Source organism: Microcaecilia unicolor, chromosome 10 (assembly GCF_901765095.1).
Source record: "Microcaecilia unicolor chromosome 10, aMicUni1.1, whole genome shotgun sequence".
Lineage (NCBI taxonomy): Eukaryota > Metazoa > Chordata > Amphibia > Gymnophiona > Siphonopidae > Microcaecilia > Microcaecilia unicolor.
In genome coordinates, this window is record NC_044040.1 from 30,100,313 (window position 1) to 30,120,692 (window position 20,380).

At 38.7% G+C, this 20,380-nt stretch overlaps 1 protein-coding gene across 2 annotated transcripts in view; it reads right to left on the bottom strand.

Moving 5' to 3' along the window:
- The window catches only part of ORC5 (origin recognition complex subunit 5), a 154,823-nt gene that overhangs the window by 107,847 nt on the left and 26,596 nt on the right, over window positions 1–20,380 (bottom strand). For both annotated transcript variants that reach the window (XM_030217022.1, XM_030217023.1), the window contains exons 3-7: window positions 19,132–19,224; window positions 15,098–15,301; window positions 13,055–13,129; window positions 11,791–11,902; window positions 9,068–9,198 (exon numbers count right to left, since the gene is read on the bottom strand). In XM_030217022.1, the coding sequence (XP_030072882.1) occupies window positions 9,068–9,198; window positions 11,791–11,902; window positions 13,055–13,129; window positions 15,098–15,301; window positions 19,132–19,224 (615 nt within the window). The remainder of the gene's footprint in view (window positions 1–9,067; window positions 9,199–11,790; window positions 11,903–13,054; window positions 13,130–15,097; window positions 15,302–19,131; window positions 19,225–20,380) is intronic.

Below are 20,380 nucleotides of genomic sequence, written 5' to 3' on the forward strand. Positions count from 1 at the left end.
CTATTCAAGTCCACTCCACCTTACATATGTCCTGGTACAACAGTGACTGACCTACCTACACTTTTTAAAGCGATAGGCCAGCGAAGGCAAAAACTGCAGTGTCCTTTATTCTCAGTAATGAACATTGCTATCATCATCAGAAAATCAGACAGGCTAAGAAAATGGTTCTATAATCACCATAAACCAACCTAAAACTCTTTTCTACACTGGACAACTTAACTTCTACTTGTCAGACGGGATCCATCCCCCTATCCCTCACAGCAGAATAACTAGCTCAGTTCTTTAACACTAAGGTACTGATATTGTAGCAAAGGTTACCTATTCCTACATCTCCCCCATACAATGCTACACCTTCTACCCTTTGCCTCCTCTTCTAGGATATCTTAGACCCCCAGGTTCCTTTGACACTCACAGTCTATTCCATCAGGTACACCTTCATCTGTCGCTAAGGCTGACCTCCACTATAAAGGCCACTACCTGCCCTTTAGATTCCATTCCTTTTTCATGACTTTGTGTTACACAACATGGCCTAGTTTCTTTGGTTATGCTGTTCATAAATGGCAGTTTATCTACTCTGCCATTTGGAAAAGGCCACTTGTCTGCCCCATTTTGAAAAAAAAAAAACTACAGCTATTGAGGAAAATGCTTGAAATGAATTATGATATTATGATAAGATGTAGATTTTCCACCAGGCAATGAAAAATGACCGAGCACCAGAAAAAACTAGTGTTAACAGCCCCGTGATACATAGAAATTTAAAAGAAGAAAAGCTTGTTATATATCTGTATATGAAAGGAGCCCCCTTTCAACCAAATATTGCCTGCTGATGTGAAGAGCATTTTAGAATACGCCGTTCAGCACATACAAAAGTGTACACATCTTGGAGCCGAACTGCTCTATGAACTGCAGCCTTACCTTCAGCAGAGAGATCCCCGACTGATAAGATGGAGGGAGAAACAAAATGGCCGCCGTTTGCGCCACTGGCCCCGTGGCGATCGACAGCGCGCCCGACACCTCCGAACAAGTGGAGCCCAGTGGAACGGCGAAAAAACAACAGCCGGCGAAAAAGGCCCCGAAAAAACCGGAGGCAGCACCGGACCCGAAGAAACCTAGAAGGGAGAGTAAAATTTACACGTTCCGGCTGCGTGAACTGCGCGATGCTGACCGACAGCAGCTGTTTGAACTTTTAAGCCATATCGGAAAAAACAGGTGGCTGCGCTTACGCGGTTCGCACCTTTCTTTTCTTTTTTTTTTTTTCATTTGTTTAAACTGCCGCCGCCAAAACGCAAGAAAATGGAGGAAATTAAATCTGACGAGAAAAATCGCTGTTTAAAGTCTCAGACACTAAATTATTTTCTTCTTTTTTTTTTTTTTATAACCCCTCAATTATAATAAAACACTGGAGCTGCCTGCTCGTTAGAAGTCTGGGGAAAGAAAGGCTGCTTCTTTGAATTTCCTTTTATTTGATTTAATTCTTTTAAAGCAGCTGCCTGTTAAAAGTGGCTGCCTCTCCCAAAGACGGTACACCTTTCCAGAGAAAGGGACGGCCCTTCCCTGCTAAGCCAGGGAGATGGGGAGGAAGGGGGGTGGACTCGAGACACCCGAGTTTAACACCCCCGAGGCTGTCAAAGAAAGAAGAGAAAGGAAACCCTGTCAAGCCTCTAAATAAGATTCCAGGCACAGAAGAATTATCACAAATATCTGTAATATCTAAAGAGAAAAGGAGAGAGACTAATGGACTCACTTCCTACCTGCTGGGAGAATGAGAAAATACTGAGGCTAAGGTCACATGGCCAGGGCTCCTATTGGCTCTCTAGAGTCAGAGTTTTTTCTCAGTCTCCACCTGCTGGTAGGCGAGCACAACCCATCAGTCCAATCCTGGTCCGGTCCGGAGGGATGCTAAGGAATGGCAGTTTATCTACTCTGCCATTTGGAAAAGGCCACTTGTCTGCCCCATTTTGAAAAAAAAAAAACTATTTTAGATCCATCCGAAACTTCTAATTATCAGCTGGTTTCCAATTTGAGATCTCTCTCTAAACTGGCAGAAGAGAGTCTTTCAACAACTTCCACAACATGTAAAACAATCACATATTATGAACGGTACCTGGTCAAAATAGCCCCGATAAAAAGGCCCAAACACAAGACAGCCCCGACAAAAGAAAAAAAAATTTAAAAAAAACGTCTCTGACAAAAGCCCTCAGCAAATCAGCTCCTGACAAAAAGGCCTGCCCATAATTTGGCCCCTGACAAATGAGCCCACCAATAAAAGGGCCCACCCCAAGTATTTTACCTGTTCTGCTCCTGCAACTGTGTGTCTTTCTGAGTACCACTGCTACTTTGAGCTGACGTATGTCTCTCCTTTGCCACCCCAGTTTCAGTGCTCACTGTTCAGAATGTCTCCCTCTTCCTCCAGCTTGCACTGTGCGGTCCAATATCTCTCTCGTCCTTCCCCCCTACTCCCCCCCCCCCCTCAGCTTCTTCCAACATCCCTGTGGGCCGCCAGCAGCGTCAACAAGGAAAACAAGATGTTTTGGCCAGCCTCAGAAGTGTTCCCTGTGTTGTGTCCCACCTCATCCGATACAACTTCCTACATCCACATATGCAGGAAACTGAGAACACGCTTCCAATGCCAGCCAAAGCAGCTTGTTGATGCTGCCAGTGGCCCACAGGAACAATGGAGGATTGCCAGGGGGAGGGGTAAGGGCAAGAGATACACCGGACCGCAGAGGATCAGCAAGAGGAAGAGGGCGACATGCTGGACTATGTTGGGAGGTGACTGAGACGGAAGAGTAAGGGATGCATTTCCAGACCATGGGAAGGGAGGGAAGGAAGGGAGAGAGATGACAGAATGCAGGAAAGGGGGTAGTAGGACAGAGATGACAGAACATGGGTGTGGGGAGAGAAAGATGCTGCACTGGAGTTGAAGGAAGAGCTCAGATGAGGGGGTATAGAGGGGGATAAAGATGCTGGACCCCCAGAGGAAGACAGTTTTTACTGTAGTTATTTTTGTGAAGGGCTATGGCCTCTTTTGTCACAGGGCTATTTTTTTCCAGGCTATTATGTCGGGGTGCCATTCTAAACCTATGCCATTCTAGCTTCTGGCCAAGTTATAGCTCAGAGACAATTCTAATGGCATTAATGAGTAAGCACACTAGCTTCTGGCCAAGTTATAGCTCAGAGACAATTCTAATGGCATTAATGAGTAAGCCACACTGTGCTTTTGATGGTGGGAAGGTTGTACTAGTTTTCTCTCAAATCAGCAGCATTTAACCTGGTTAATCATGATTTGCTATTAAAAAAAATCAGCCAATACTGAAATTTTAGGAACTGTTCTTCTGGTTTCCCTCTTTTCTTACATATGTGAGTTTTCTGTCACACACTCATGCTCCACTTCGTCATTTCATTTCTCCCGTGGTGTTCCTCGAGATTCAGTCTTGGTTAATATCTTTCTTATTGGCTATGATACAAGATTTCAGCATAAGTGCATTCTATTATGCCAATATATTCTCTTAATCTGTTACACAGACTGAAATAATCCAGACCTACCCCCCCCCCCCCCATTACTGTTTATCTGTATATTTATTGAAATTTAAACTTTACAAAAAGCAATCGCTCTTGCTACAGCAAACTGAAGATAAACAATGGAAATAATAGCTAATAATCAAAACATTTAACATAAAGGACATTTTCTAATAGACCATAATCTAAGAAGGGAAGGGCAGGAGAAAATAAAGGAATAACAAAAAAATCCATACAAGTAACATAGAGGCATATTTTCAAAGCACTTTGGGAGGCTAAGTTCCATAGGTTTCTATGGAACTTTGGGAGGCTAAGTGCTTTGAAAATAAGCCTCATAGTAATATAGTAGATGACGGCAGAAAAAGACCTGCATGGTCCATCTAGTCTGCCCAAGATAAACTCATATCTTGAATTTGTACCTGTCTTTTTCAGGGCACAGACCGTATAAGTCTGCCCAGCAGTATTTCCCGCCTCCCAACCACCAGTCCCGTCTCCTATCACCGGCTCTGGTACAGACCATATAAGTCTGCCCTCCCCTATCCTAGCCTCCCAACCACCAACCCCTCTTCCCCCAACCTGCTCTGCCACCCAATTTCAGCTAAGCTTCTGAGGATCCATTCCTGCTGCACAGGATTCCTTTATGCATATCCCACGCATGTTTAAAGGAATCCTGTGCAGCAGGAATGGATCCACTGGATTTAATGTGGAAGTACAATAAATAAGATTTATTCTTTATACAACTTAACCATTATCATCCACATCTTAAGTCAGAGTAAAAATCTGATATTGGCTACTTCTTAGCATCCTGAAAATCTCTCAATTGTTCCAGGAATTAAATAGATAGAATTTACTATAACACTTTGGCACACAGGGAAAAAAAGGTTTACAGGCTAAAACAAAAATAACATTACATTATAATGATAGGAAAGACAGCCAAACATCCCAGTACAAATCAAGAGGCAAAACAAATAGTAAACAAGCCTCAAGCCTGGCATGGCATCCAGAATCAAACCAAACTGCTCCTGCAATCAGGTGTCATAAGCCTGTTGAAAAAGCCAAGTCTTAATTGCTGATTTAAAGTGCTTAAGGGATAGTTCATTGCAAATTGTTAAAGGTAAGAAACTTCAAAGAACTGGGGCAGTAAAATAAAGAGTCCTGTGCCTTGTAATCTCAAGCTGAGCAGCCTGAGGTCCAGGCAACACCATGTGATAATCATTTAATGGCCAAAGAATATGAGACACAGTGTAAGAGAAAGTCAACGTAGATAAGTAGGGCAGAGCATCAGTCCAGAAAGCCTCGAAAGCTAAAGAGTAAATTTTAAATTTCACTCAACATTCAACTGGAAGCCAGTGATGGTGTTTATGATTTGCGCACATCACAAAGAAGACAGATAGCTATGTTCTGCAAGGCTTGTAGCTTCTTAAAAATTGTTTTAGAGGCACCATAATAAATGACGTTACAATAAATCAGTCCTAGTCATGAGAAGAGCAAGCAATAGAGTGTGGAAAAAGTCATGATCAAAAGATGAACATATCAAGCACAACTGACGCAAAATAAAGAAACCAGTTTTACAAAGTGAGGGCATCTGAGCCACAAAAGAAAACACAATTAAGTCCCAAATAATTTACCAACATTTACATTGATATCTAAGAAAAAAACAAAAAATGAAGTACCCAAGCTACAAATCATCACACATAACTAGAAAATCTTATGATGTTACTGTGTAGCTTGACCAAAAACTGAACAAATCCAGACTCTATGACCCAAAAATAAAACTTGCAAATTTCAAAAACAATCCATTATGTTCACTTTTTGCTCAAACACCACTAAAGCCACCAGGGTAGCCTTCCTTTGTATACCCACTTCCAAAGACTCCAAAAAGGCTACCAAATTGGATCCCAAGTCTGGTGATGCCTCCATATCGTTACTGAGTTGGTCACATTCTCCCTTGGGAAGGTAATACAACCTGGCATCTGAGGAAGTCAGATGAAAAAAGTTTAAGCACCTCACACAAATGCCTCAAATGCTTCTTATGGTCCCATTCCCTGCATTCTAGTGAAACAAAATATTCTAAGATTAAGTATAATTTTCCAATTCTTAATTAAGATAGCACCATCTTAATTTTTTTCAAATCATTCTCCACAACAATTATCTTCCCCTAAAAAGCTTCTAATTTGGTCTTGGCTTGTAGAATTTTAATAATTAAATTCTTGAAACAAGGCCCCATGCTCCACTGAACATGCCAACGAGGCATCCATTCTTAGCAGTACTGGAACCGAACCACAACAAATCTTAACAGGGACCTGTTGTCCATCCAGTAAACCTGCATAGAACAGCTGAGCTCCTTACAGACCGCTACTGACTGCCCTGGAGCCACTTCCCTTCTCTGAGGTTGACTTGGAATAAAGGGCGACCAAAAGAAAGGATTTCCATTTTCCAGAACCCAAATCAGCAGCCAAAATTCATTACACAGTTTCAGCTGAAAACTAAACTAAAAACAGGCAAAAAAATGGGCTATACAGGCTCCCAGCCCCCCGACAGAAAGCCAGTTCCCCCCTCACCCCCCCATCTGAAAGCCACTGCCCTTTCATCACTGGTGCACACTCCCCAGGTCTATCAGAAGCCCTAATGGTGTAATGGCCTTTTCGGAGCAGGAGAAATCTCCAGTCACTCCTGCCCATTCCAGCTCCAATATCAAAATGGCTGTGGTGACCTCTCGCAGAAATCTGTGGAAGCCATTTTGACATGCTCCATCATGAATCCTGGGGCAGTGCCAAACTTAAGGGCCTTTTAATAAACTGCAGCAAAAAGTGGCCTTAGTGTGCTCCCTTGCACAGGTTTCTTCCATATGCTAAGGCCATTTTTACTGCAACTCTAAACCCCCAGATTCTACACAGCATGTCTCAAGTTATGCGCGCAAATCCAGTCATATTCTGGATTTGCTTTCAAAACAGTTACTTAAGCCAATCAATGCCAATAATTGTCACTTAACAAGCAATTGACACTAATTGGCATTAATTAGAATTTACACACAGAACAGCCTAAGTGTATTCTCTAAAGTGATGTGTGTAAATTTTAAGTGGCATAGTCGAAAAGAGTGTGAGGCCATGGGCATTTCTAAAATCTATGTGAGCTGTTATAGAATATACCCGGTGCGCACGTAATTTAGTCATGCAGATGGGCACTCAGCGTATTCTATAAACTGCATGTAATATATAGCATCTACTCCAAAATGGCTGATTTTCCTTTTTGTTGTATTAATGGCCATGTGCTAATGTTGCCATTAGTGCACAGCCATTAAAAGAAATTACCAGGTAAACAAGGCACTAGAGATACTGTTCTTGCTTATATGCTGCACCAGGACTAAGAATAGGTTCAGAGTTTTCTTTTCACCTATGTATTTTAGTAGGTCTGAGTGTCCAACATTCTTTTCACATAAGTTCTTAAGCGAAGTACTGAGGGAGTCTTTAGTTTTCAGTAGGGTTTTAAACTAACTCTTATAATACAATTTCTGTTATGTAAATATATGTATTTTATTTTTTTTAAATAATAAACATATGTATTTTGTTATATATTACAAGATTCAACACAGATACTTATTGCTATGGACAAATGAGAAGGCAGATAAATTCTATCCAATTGGGGTAGAAAAGCAACCTACAAAAAGAGGCTCAAAAAAATAAGAATGGCACACATCCTTGCAATATACTGAGGCAGCCTGGACAGAGAAATCATATTAATTTGTTAATTCTGTTTAACTTTGGTTCAAGTCTTGCAAGTGGTAGAATGCCATCTGGTTTTAATTACTCAAATGTCTAGCTTTTGCTAGACTAGAGGTTAGAAAGGTCAGTGAGAAATGAAACTTTCTTTGTCCCTTTTTGAGTGATGGATTGTTAAGGCTAGTTCATATAAACCACATCTGGATGCCATTCTAAGTAAGGCATACTGGACAGTCTCGAGGGGATTAGCAAGTAGGCAGATTTAAAAGATTAGGCTGAATGCTGTTTAGAGGTTCTTGATAATTTAGATTTTGTCTTATAAGGAATTCTGATTTCTGCTTATTTTAAAATATGTTTTATTCTGTTTAATTAATAAGTTCTATTTCTCTAGGTAAAATATCTTTTCAATTCATTGTCTGACTTTTCAAGTGAGATTTGTCTGCAGTTTAAGAGGTCATCATCTGGTTTGAATTATCCACAGTCCTAGCTAGGTGAAAGAGGTCAGGAAAAGTCAACTCTTCTCCTTGATGGATTATAGCTAAGTGTAGGACTGGTCTCCTGAAAGTAATAACAAACCATGTCTGTGTGCCATTAAGCAAGATTGGCCCCTTAATGAATGCCAGAGTCCGGTTAGTATTTTAAGTTAACTGGGAATCTGAGAATTTAATAATAATAAAATGCAGGAGATAGGTGCCACATTGTCTAGTTTGAGAGGCCCCAGGTCATAGGTCAGTTTAGGAAATATCAAACCTATGTAACTGATATTTTGAGTAAATGTGTAGAGATAATTAGTTCAAGACAGGGTAATCAATCTATTCTTTACCATCTGGTGAGAAAGGGGGGCTAGAGGGGTTTAGGACAATATATAAATGAGAACAGAAGCAGCTTACGTTAGAGAAGGAGCTGAGACGAGAGAGACAAGACACAAGACACAGAGAGCTCAAGAGAAGGAGAGAGCTAGCGCTGATGTCCTACTTTGTTTGCTGGCAAATAAAGAAGACTTCTCTCTCATTCTGGTGTGTGGTGTTTGACTCCTGAAGTACCACAGATTCTGCTAACAATAGTGGTAATTCCTGCATCAATACCATGCTGCAAACTGTGACAACATATATCACAGAGCCCCGTAGTTACTCACATTCAACATATGGGGATCCTACTCATGCTCTTCTTCAAATGTACTATATATCATTCAATGCAAAAAAATGTAAAGAAGGATGCTATGTCGGAGAGACAGGCCAGATGCTTAAGCCAAGAATCAACTTACACAGGCACCACATTAAACACAAGAAAGTTAAGGAGACAGGGGAACACTTCTGTGGCAAAGCACTTTGCAAGACCAAGGCACTGCATCAATGACTTTATGGTCATAATACTAAAAGGAAATTTACAAATAATCCAGGAATGTAAGAACTTTGAAGTTCAAGTGACAAAATATTTCAACAACCACCATAAAAGACTCAACAAAGATCTGGGTTTCCTATCATAATATAAACCATAAAATTATACTGCTGTGTCACCCTCTGATCACCCATCCATCTCTCCTAGTTTCTTCTCAACCCCTCCCCTAAACCTCTACCTTTCTGTGAGACTATCACTGGAATGCTTTGATGTTTCACTTTCATATTCTGATATTTGTCATCTTTTGTCCATTTTTGACAAAGATGGTATTGCTTTCAAAAGTTAGTCACAAATGTATTAACACAGTCCAATAAAAAAGATAATTTTATCTTTTGTTTTACTTCTATTTGCTGCTTTTAAAAATGGAGTAACACTGCCACCACACCAACTTATCTGATTGGGAAAAATTATAAAGCTGGAAATTCCCTCACCAGATGTCGGAGCTCTTTCAGGTCTCTACAAACTGTGTAGAAAATGCTGAGAAGAATATTAATATAAGATGAATAGAAATCATCAGAATACTCTGGAGGATGGTCATAAGATAAAATCCTTTGAAGTTCCCCTGTTAAAAAATGTATCAAAATATAAAAATAGTTATTATATAGGAAAAACCTACATATACACATTTCAAAACTCAAACACAGGAGAAAAGGTTTTCTGATATAAGAGTTCCAGCCCAATTTTTTTGTTTTTATTTTAAAATAGTTATAAAATTATCTACAACCTAATGGAGCTTCAAGCAATTTTCCCCTATTCATGACATTGGTCAAATGACAGCATAAACAGGGAAAACATAGCTAGTACTAAATTATTTTCACTAGGCAGTAAGTATACAACCACCAACCATATCTACTTAATATTTGCACACGTTTCCTGGATCATATACCTAATTTTGATCATAAAGTCTTTACACTCCTCAATTTAAATGTTCTGTAGATGACCAGTAACTTAGCTTAAGTTCTGGAAATACTACAAGTGACAACATGTGGAGTGGAGTGGAGGAGTGGCCTAGTGGTTAGGATGGTGGACTTTGGTCCTGGGGAGCTGAGGAACTGAGTTCAATTCCCGGCACAGGCAGCTCCTTGTGACTCTGGGCAAGTCACTTAACCCTCCATTGCCTGCCGCATTGAGCCTGCCATGAGTGGGAAAGCGCGGGGTACAAATGTAACAAAAATAAAAATAAATAAAAAATAAATGCTAGAGTGAGCAGTTTTATCCTCTACCTAATCTACAATTGCCTTTCTGATAATGTTCAGGACAAGATCACATATCATCTCAAATTTTGTGCTTACTACTACTACTATTTAACAGTTCTAAAGCGCTACTAGGGTTATGCAGCGCTGTACAATTTAACATAGAAGGTTAATTTCAATAAGAAAATCTGTACTTGCATTTGAAATCTGACAAACATAGCTTGGTACTCAAACAACCAGGTGTATGGAAGGATCATCATTGCACACCGAGTGGCTCTTCCTGCATTTTTCTCCAGATTTAGACAGAGAATGTAGAAATGTGCTGCAACTCACATCTGTTTGTTACACCAGACTCAATAAGCCAAGAACTGCAGTTGTGGGAACTTGCTCAGTAAGCATTTTGAGGTATTTAGAGGTACAGTTTAAAATATATTGTATTGAAAAAAGCAAATATGTTCTGTAGGTTTAGTCTGATACTAACAAAATAAAAGCTGCTTTCATGTCATTAGGACTTACTGTTTGCTTGGGTTTTTTTTTTTTTTTTTTTGGGGGGGGGGGTTAAGTTTCTTCAAAACTAAAAATAGTTTTTCATTATTACTGTTGTTCCAAGTATGCACTCTACAGACACATATAATGAACCGTTCCTGCTAGCTAAAAGCTCCCATATCCTGGATTAATCCTGCTTGAGTAGCTGACAAATTACCAGTCTTGATTTAAGACTTCCACTTGAGTCTTACACTCCTTCTGATCTTTCCTTGATACAATCCCCCTTGAGTATCCAAACAAACCTTCACCTACTTAGAAATAGAATTATCCAAGGATGCCAACATAGTCCACAATGAATCCAGTATAATCGGTCAGGTTTTACTAAGGGAGACCTATTAATTATTTGTTCTAAGTTAGCAGCAGCCATAAAAAGATCCTCCCAGAACTCACCACTAACACAGAGTGGCAGATGCCATGAGAACATTAAGATACTGTATTTTTAAACCACCAAAATAGGAAAAATGTGGGGACTATATATCAATGTCCAAAATCATGTCCCAAACATTAACATATTCAGCAGGAAATTTCAAAATCTATTCAGAACAGTATTCAAATCTATATAACAAGATATTTCTCATAACACTGTTCAATTATTAAATTCTAAAGAACAAAGATGGATCTTTCAGCTTAAATCTTTATACCCTGATGGTCTAAATTCTGAAATAGACTGGTAGTCGTTGGTCTAATCTGATTGGCTGGATGTTTTGATTGGTTATCCAATCCTGGAGTTTCTTCTGTGAACAGCTGTAGCTTATTTAAATGGGAGGCTCGCGCTGAAACGCCGCGGCCATCTTGTTTATGCAGGAGTATATTGAAAGTTATAATGGTAAAAGAATTTAACTTTTTATAGATTTTTAGGTTGTAAGAAATCTTTTTTGGATGTCAGCACAATTTTTACTAATATTTCTGCGTTGCAGAGAGCCTCTTCCTTGATAAAGCATTATGCGAAACTTGGCCATGTCGGCGGGGGTTCCCTGACGTCTTTATGTTGCTGCCATTAAAGATAAGTTGGAATTTAAAAAATTCTTTTGAACAAAAGCAAACAAATATTAAAATAAAAGTGGGATTCTATGAGGATTTGCACCGCGCCATTTCGTTTATAACGATAGAACAAGATTGTTCAGATGGTTGCGAGATGCATATAGATCTGATAATCCCTATAAGTGCGTATACAAGATTATGAGAAATATCTTGTTATATAGATTTGAATACTGTTCTGAATAGATTTTGAAATTTCCTGCTGAATATGTTAATGTTTGGGACATGATTTTGGACAATGAGAACATTAAGTACATCAGACATGCTTGTCAAGCCCCAATCAGATCTAAAACAAAGATGTCTCTCCCATTACTACAGGTGTTTTCTCCCATTTTCATCAAAAATATATATGAAAAAGACAGTAAAAAATATTTTACCTTTGTTATAACTAGGGAAATACAAAGTTAATGGCTCAAAGCTGCCAGTATTTGGACGAAACTTTTCCCACACAATTTCACTTAGAAAGAGAACAGTCACATTGCAGTCAGTCTGTAAGAGACAGAAAAGAGAAAAACAAAGTGTCACCTTCCAGGTCAAACTTTTAATCAGAAATGTGATTCTATCAGAATCTTTTCCATACGCGGATTTCATTACATTTCCAAATTATTAAAAGTTATTTGCATATTAATGCCTTCTCATGATAGCCTAATCAAGAGTCTCAAAAATTTGCACATTTGTATAATCATACAGAATTTCCTTAAAAAGAAACCTCATCATGCAAATCTATTTCAACTGTTCTGGATGCTGGACCCCTAATGACATACGGAGTGCATTAAGAAACATCTTGCTCAAATTGCTATTAAGCAGCAGTACAGAATATTCTTGCTTTTTATTTAGTGTGATGGAAGCACAGAAGAGAGCATGAAGCTACATCTCTTTTTAAAAAGGAAGAGAAGCATATTTCTCTGGTGGTCAGAACTGTACTGAGGACAGAGCTTGGTGGGGATGCTCTTACTTGATTATCAGTATAAAGAAACTGAGGTGGCTGGTTAACACCAGCATCTAACAGGCATGTTAGTGTCACAGTTTAAAAGTATGACAAAGAAAGACCTTAAAAGGACAAAAAAAATACAGGACTTAAACCAGTTTTAAATCCAGATCGAAAAAGATCAAGCAATAAGAAATGAAAACAATGACAAAACCACCTTGGGTGAATACTGAAGTAGCACACCCTCCAAAGTATAAAAACGTCACTTATCTCACTGTCCTAGGGGTAATTCATCAGCCATAACTTCCCAAAAATTCTTTAAGTGCTGCAGGCTACCCGACAAATGGCCCCTCATTTCTCCGACATGAGAAGTGACATTTTTATACTTTGGAAGGTGTGCTACTGCAGTATTCCTGGGGTTGCTATTTTGTTGACCTTTTGCTTTTTGAACTACATACTTGAAACCTGGAGTGAAGGCTGCCTCTGATTATTTTGTCTGTAGCCCCTCATTAGGAATTTTGAGTTCTTTATGGGGGTGTTTAGCACCGAGACACCTTCATAGTGATCTGCATTTTATATTTTGTAGCCATTTCCTCCTTTGGTTTGGGGTTTTTATCTTATATTCTTACATTTCAGCACAGACAATGGCTTCAGACCAAAAAAGGTCAAATCAACAGCTTAGTAAAAGGTACACACATAAGTATTGTACTTACCAATTCTTGTAGTCTCTGAAAACCTGCCAGCAGGTTTACGTCCATCTCCCTCAGGTGTTCTGCTTTATCCAAAACCTTTTAATAAACCAGAATCTCATATTTAGAAAAGTTCTGATTTCATCTGCAAGTTGCATCCTGATACATTTTTCATGTAAGGCATGTACAAGCCCAGCGTGTATAACTCCACTGTTTAAGACTACACATGTAATCACTATTAACTAAAATATATATTGAGTAACAAGTAGTAATTGCTTTGAAACAGAGAATTATTTACCCATGCGGGGCTGCAAACAGAGAAATCTGATACTGATGCTCAATACAAAGATCTCTCTCAGGCAATAAGAAAAGATTTCAGTAGTCATGAACACTTTTACCTTAAAATACTTGTTAGCCTTTAAGGGCATCATCTCTACACAAACACTTTACTGGGTTAAGTTTAACTAATTTTTTTTTTTTTTGTGGGCTAACAAAGCATTACAGGAAGACATCCTCCACTGTGTTAAAGACCCATAGAACCTCTGTGGTACTCAGGTCTGAAGGAACTTTATGGTTATTTATTCCGTCCCTGCCAAGCTACATTGTGGGGATGAGGTATTGTACCTTTTCATTGGCCAGCCCATGTGAGTGACTCTGCTTTTCAATTGATCTCAAGTGTCAAGAGACCCAGCACCATCAAATTTAGTACTCCTGGGTCTTATGGACCAGCCTCAACCAATCCTAGCTGTATAAATCTGTTCCCAAGGGGGCAAGGAAATCGGCCCCAGAGGACTATTTCCTGCTGCATTCCCCAGATTCGATCTATGTTCCACCAGTAATCTGGGCCTAGAGCTTTCCTCGGAGCGGCCTACTCCACCTACTCATAGTTTCTGCATCAAGCCACATGTCTGCAGAAGGCAGCATATACCCTATACGGGGGTGGGGTGGGGGGGTGATCATCCACTCTGAGCAGTTTTTCCTCTAGCCCTATCTGCTGGTGGGAGACATAACCCATTCATCTGGATTAATCTGACATGGACAATAAGGGAAGAGGCATTAACTGATACCTGAAGAAGGGAAAACAACATTTCCCTAAGAACTTCACCCACATAAATTATCATTGTTATGTTCCCACTCGTTAGAAGTGTCTCCAAACCTACTTGAAAAATCAATCAAAATTGAAGCCAACAATCTGTCATCCGGTATGGGTTTCTCTGTTTCACCTCCAACATATTCAACTGCTCCTGCACTAACTCCTGATAAATACTATGAACTTTCTCCACAAAATAATCCTCCGGTGCATCTGTAGAGGCCCTCAAATACCCTAATGACCCCTTACAAATCATCAATTGGCAAATTATGCTATGCAATTCTATAGGTCTTAAAGAATTTGCAAACATGGAAGTAAAACGTATTCCTCTGCTTTAAAGTTTTACAATAAAAACATCACCAGTTTCTTATACAAATTAAGATCCTTCCTTTGACCTACTCCTTTTCCACTTATGCTTCTTCTGTCACATTTAAATTTTCAAAAAACTTGCAATCACCAATGATATCATGGTGCTTTCTTTCCACTCTATTTTAAAATGTTTCACAGGTGCCAAAGAATCAAAAGACATACTCAGTACCTTATTCCAATTCTCAACCAACAAATCCACTGATCCATTCCGACTTGAAAATTCAATTGCAGACAACATGTTAATAAAATTCTCTTAGGACAATTTATCCCTATCTTGGAAGGTACCATGTAACACTTAATGACTTCAAAAACTCTTAAGGTTACTGGAAAACTGATTTTAAAATGACCCAACCACAGAATGCTTTGTACAACAGTCCAAGAGGCATCAACCAAATCATTATTAGACCACATGAACTGCCATATTACATTCAAAACTCATATCCTGAAGTCTCACCCAGTATATGGAAGGAGTGGTTTGATACAGCAACTGCTACTACTGCAGGTGTTTTCCCAACTATCAGCCAGCTACATTTATTTACATCATAATACAGCATTGGTAAACATTCATGAAATGAACAAACCTCAGAAAACAGAGTGCAATTACTTACAATATACACAGTCTGATTTTTTAAGTCTTGATCCAGAGTTACTTGTTTGTAGAGGCGCACAAAGTCATTAAATGTGTCACAGCGTTCACAAAAAGAAAACGCTTTCTCCAGGGTAGTACAGTGGCTATTTAGCTGGCTCAAGATTTCCTCAAAAAGCAGTCTTGAAGTAAAACATTCTATGCAGTTCACAATCACATGGGGGAGCTGTAATAGGTTAAGGAATGATTAGCATTAATCGACTTTCTTGTTAAGTCTTCCAAAGTCAAAGAATCTCGTAACACCAAATACACCATTTTAACCTTTTGGTCTTCCAGAACCTAAGAAAGATGAGAAGTGACCAGCACCAAGCTGGTATGGCTTTTAATACTATTTTTTTGCTGGCAATGTACACTGATGATTTTCAGCTATTGGTTCTGTTTGAAGGGGTTTTAAATACTGCTTTAAGGGGAAGCGATTGTATCTCATTAGCTCATTCCTGGGTGGTTGTTAATTTTAAAGGTGGATAAAACAAATTTTATGGGTCAGTCAGGGCCCTCCTCTGGAGGACCTGAAGGATATTAAAAAGTAGGAGATGCCGTTCTTCCATGCTGGGATTTTTAAGAAGCTATATTTACTGCTTTTATGTAAGGAACAAGTTAAAGCAAGTATTTCTATAGCTTTTTAAACACTGGATTGTTACAGCCTCAAAGATTACCTATAGCCTGATGATTTTAGATCAGTTCTGCAGTCTCTATTTTTTTCTGGCTTCAACTACTGTAATGCTTTGGATCTCCCTAAGGTTTTAGTAAAGCTATGCAGGTTGTTGAAAATGCAGCCACCCATCTCTTGACTGGGGTAGGGTTTCTAAGTCACCTTATACCTGAACTAAAGGTTTTACACTGACTACCCAAGGTACAGAGGATTAGATTCAAAATATGTATTCTGAATTTTAAGTTCTTACATGAAATGATTTTTTACTGCCATATAAACGCACTCATTCCTTATGTTTGTATGTAAAGAATTTGTTAGCTGGTCTTCAGCATAAGCAATTCATTTGTACTAGCTAAATATTTTTGGCTGACAGTCCTGGTCTTTCATTATTTTAATTACTATATATATTCTGGCTTGGGTACTATTTGGGTGAGTATAAAGAATTTCCAGGCTCTGTTAGGTATGATGAAGATGCAGCTTTGTAATCAAACTTGTGGTATGCAGAATCTAGATTCTATGAAAGAGGAGCCTGCAGTGATTGCTTTCAAGCACAAGTAGTAGTAGGGAAATGATATTACAACGAAATGAAGTTTATATATTAGAAAATAATTTGAGAAATGTATTTTGATCCTGATCCAGAGAATATAGTCCACACATTCAGTAACATCAATGTGCTTTTTTATTCTGGATTGTGCATCAGGCTAATATAATGTCTGCAGTGCAGACCAGTGACTGGACTCCATTATCCTATTTTAGTAAGGATCTATATCATGCTTGCCCTTTAAATACAAAATGGGAAACATCTCAATGCTACTCTCTCTTGTTATTTGTGCACAGTTTGGGTAAGCAATAAAAGACAGTAATCATTTTTTTTGTTTTGTTTAACATGTTCTCACAAAGGTTCTGTCTATCTGCATTGACTTGGGAACCTAAGCATGCCAGACTTGTTGAGAAGTCCTTGTTAAAATGGCTCTCCCAGTTGTCAGCCTGTGTTTGCAGTTCCTGGGACTGGAGGGTCATCTCCTGTGGGTTTAGCAGAAGTCTGTCAACTGCAAGCTCTGACCATCCCCAGTAGGCCTCATTGTCTGAATGTGAACCAACCAACTTTAGTTTTTGGTTTCGGACAACATCAAGCAATAAATTTTGGCTGCAGTTTCAGCCCAAACCAAAAAAAAACTGTTTTCGTTGACCTCCAGATTTTATTGTATTAGTAAAATGACCCCAACAAGAAATAACATAAAACCAATAAACAGCAGCCATTAATGCACATTGTAAATTGCAACACCCAATACACAAAAACTGTCCCCGTTACCAACAACATGCATTAATGGCATTAGCACACACTGTTAGTAAATTACCCCCTATATGTGTTTCATTATAATCCATTTTGCTCAGTTCTCAATTGTACGAGCAAAATATAAGCAGTTAGAAATGGATTCAGATCAAGCTTGATGCCCTCTTCTTAAAGTTGAAAGTAATTCTGACAGCTTCATCCTTTGCTTAGAATCAATTTTGGACAATTTTTCTCCTAACACACATCTGAATACAAATAGTTGTACCATTATAATCAGCCCAGGATATTCTTGAGCTGCCTCTGCAAAATGCGTAAATGATTAAGTTAGCAGCTATTTCAGCAGTTCTAAATATTTGGATTACATTTTCAACTTGAATTTTCAGAATACAAGAAGGTATCATTATGTCAAAGAAGAATCAAATAGTCTAAGCTAACTTCACTTGTAGGAACAAGCTCTGAACTTATATAGTCTTCACTTCTATCATAATTCTTAACACCACAGACAAATTTGATCAAAATATGTTTGCAATATTTTTCACTGTATTAAAAAAAAAACAGAATAAAGGGCCAGCTCACAGCTTATACGAAAGATCCCATTTGATTCTCCAATTTAGGTCAGCAGATCTCCAAGTCATGCATCTGAATGCTGTGAAAGAAGCACTCAGTGCCCTGAAGGTGAGAGTCATGGTAAATTGTTATCTTTGAGAATTGCAAATAGTTCAAAATTCAGCAGTGAGTCACTATCACTGGTACACGACACTGCAAACATATAATTCATTTTAATATCATTGCATTGCCTTCAATTTTATGAAGAATAAAGTTTAAAATACTGGCTGTGATCTTTAAAGCATTGCATAAAGATGCACCTAAGTGCATGAAAATATTTTAATGCCTTATCGACCCTCCAGGACCTTAAGATCTGAGAGGCAGGTGAATATGTGTGACTGAATGTTTTCTGTAGAGGGGGCCAGTTTTGTGGAATGAATTGCCAAGTGATGTACGAAAAGTGAATATTCTGTCTTTTCGTATGAAGGTGAAGGCATATTTATTCCAAACAAGCCTTTACTTCACTAAAAGATAAGAACGGAGAAATAATGGAGTTATTTAGATTTGATACAATGTGGTACTCTAGTATAGCTATGCATAATAAAAAATCATTCTAGTGGTGGTCTAGGTACCATAAAATTGTAATCAGTTTATTGGGGTGGCTGTCTTTTTAATTATGTATGTTTTTATTATAAAACATGTCGATTTTTAGATATGCAGGTATAAATATTTTAAGTAAATAAAATACAGGATGCTGCACTGGGCCTGAGCCAGCTGGTCTTCATGTTTTTCTTTTGTTTTTAATTTTACAGTTGGCAGGAAAGAACCACTTCAATTAATCTAGTTTTGCCATTTGTTGACACTTACTCTGCCGCTACAGATCCTGTTGACGGTTCTCTCTCTACCATCCTCACCTTGTGACTAAAGTTCCTTTTTATATCCATCCCAAGAATACCTTAATTTTAACTCCCCTTAGCTTGATAGATATATTGCAAAAGCATACACCACTCTCACAGTGAAAGAAGGTAATTTCTCACACTGTAAGGGCTGCTGTCAGACATTCAGGGGCCAAGGACAGAAACTGGGGAGGGGTCCAAAAGCCTGCCTGTCGGCTATGCCTCCTTCAGCTTGAGGCAGGCTTGGAACCCCCATGTATCTAATAAGGTTTACTGAGGAGTTCTTCAGTGGCAAAATAGTTTTCAGGGGTTTTTTTGTTTTTGTTTAAGGGCCCAGCAGTTTTCTACTATTTCTTTAGTTCTGGGAAGCAGAACTTCACACCTGGGAATCAAACTCAGATTTTCTAAATATCAGTGTGTGGCACTGCCCCCAAAACATCAGACTGGACCCACATTGTAGTTTCCACTGGACAAGATTTATCAACGTTCTTTATCATTGTGGGAATCTAGGATATCATAACTATTTCTGTTCATTCAAAACTCTAAAAATTATTATTCTGAAGCTTCTCTAAAATCAAGGTCTGAATTTGAATCGATTCTTTTCTTACCTCAAGTACTTCCAGCAGAGTTTTCATTACATAGGTCTTCCCAGTTGCTGTATGCCCATAAATAAAGATAGATGGGAAGCTGAAATGCTCACACTGAAAGGGAAATCAATTTTTGACATGAAATCGGCCTTTAACTCTAACCCAAATAACTATACCTCTAAGATTTACCCAACACTTTCCTAGATTATAATTAAACTCAAAACTAAATTGATAATCAAAACTGTAATCCCCAAGTTCACACAAGTATACACAGAGGGCTCAATTCAGTAAAAGGTGATAAAACTTAGGTGCTACGCACCAGTTCTATAACAGCAATATTAAACATAGTTGCCATTATAGAATACTAGCCTAAATTCACATTTTGGCACCTAACTCTAGGCACAAGCACTGAGACCATTTCAAAGGCTGGTGTAAATGTTTGCGCCCAAATACTGGCACTTATACACTGATAGTATGCTATCACTTAGAGCCTAATTGCTTGGCATGCCCCCAACCTGCCCATGCCCCCCTTTCCCCACATCCACAACCCACTTTGAGCACCACTGAAATTCAACACTACGTTTATAGAATAGGTGTGCAAGTCAATTTACTGTACACGCATAACTACTAATTAGTGCCAATTAGTGCTTGTTGATGCCAACTTAGCACCAATTAGCTAATTTAGTTACACACACAAATGGCTCCTGCACGCCCAATTTTTAAGCAACTTTCATAGAATTTGGAAGAGAATGTTTTTAACAATCATTCGTGATCTTTTCAAAATGAAATAACACAAAGATAGCTGAGGTAGGCTATGGAGAATCCTACCAATTAATTTCCTTTCCTTGAATCCTACCTGACCAATCTAGATGCATAGATTTTTGCTTTCATAGCTGAAGACCTCCCAGGATGTTTCAAAGAAAGGAAGTTAATAGGCAAGATTAAATTTCTCCTTATCTCCTGCTAGACCATTCATTTGCGTGGGAAGTACCAAGCCAACATGGGTCAAAGGGAGCCAAGGCTGCTCCAAGAACACCTGTCCCAAAAGAAGCTTTTCCTTTCACATTGAACATTTAATATTTAGAAAACGAACACAATGAGGCATATTTTCAAAGCACTTAGACTTACAAAGTTCCATAGTAAGCTATGGAACTTTGTAAGTCTAAGTGCTTTGAAAATGAGCCCCAATGTGGACTAAATGGTTGCCATGCAAATATTCTCCACATAAATCACTCTGGGTTTCACCCAACATAAGACCTGAGCATCTGCC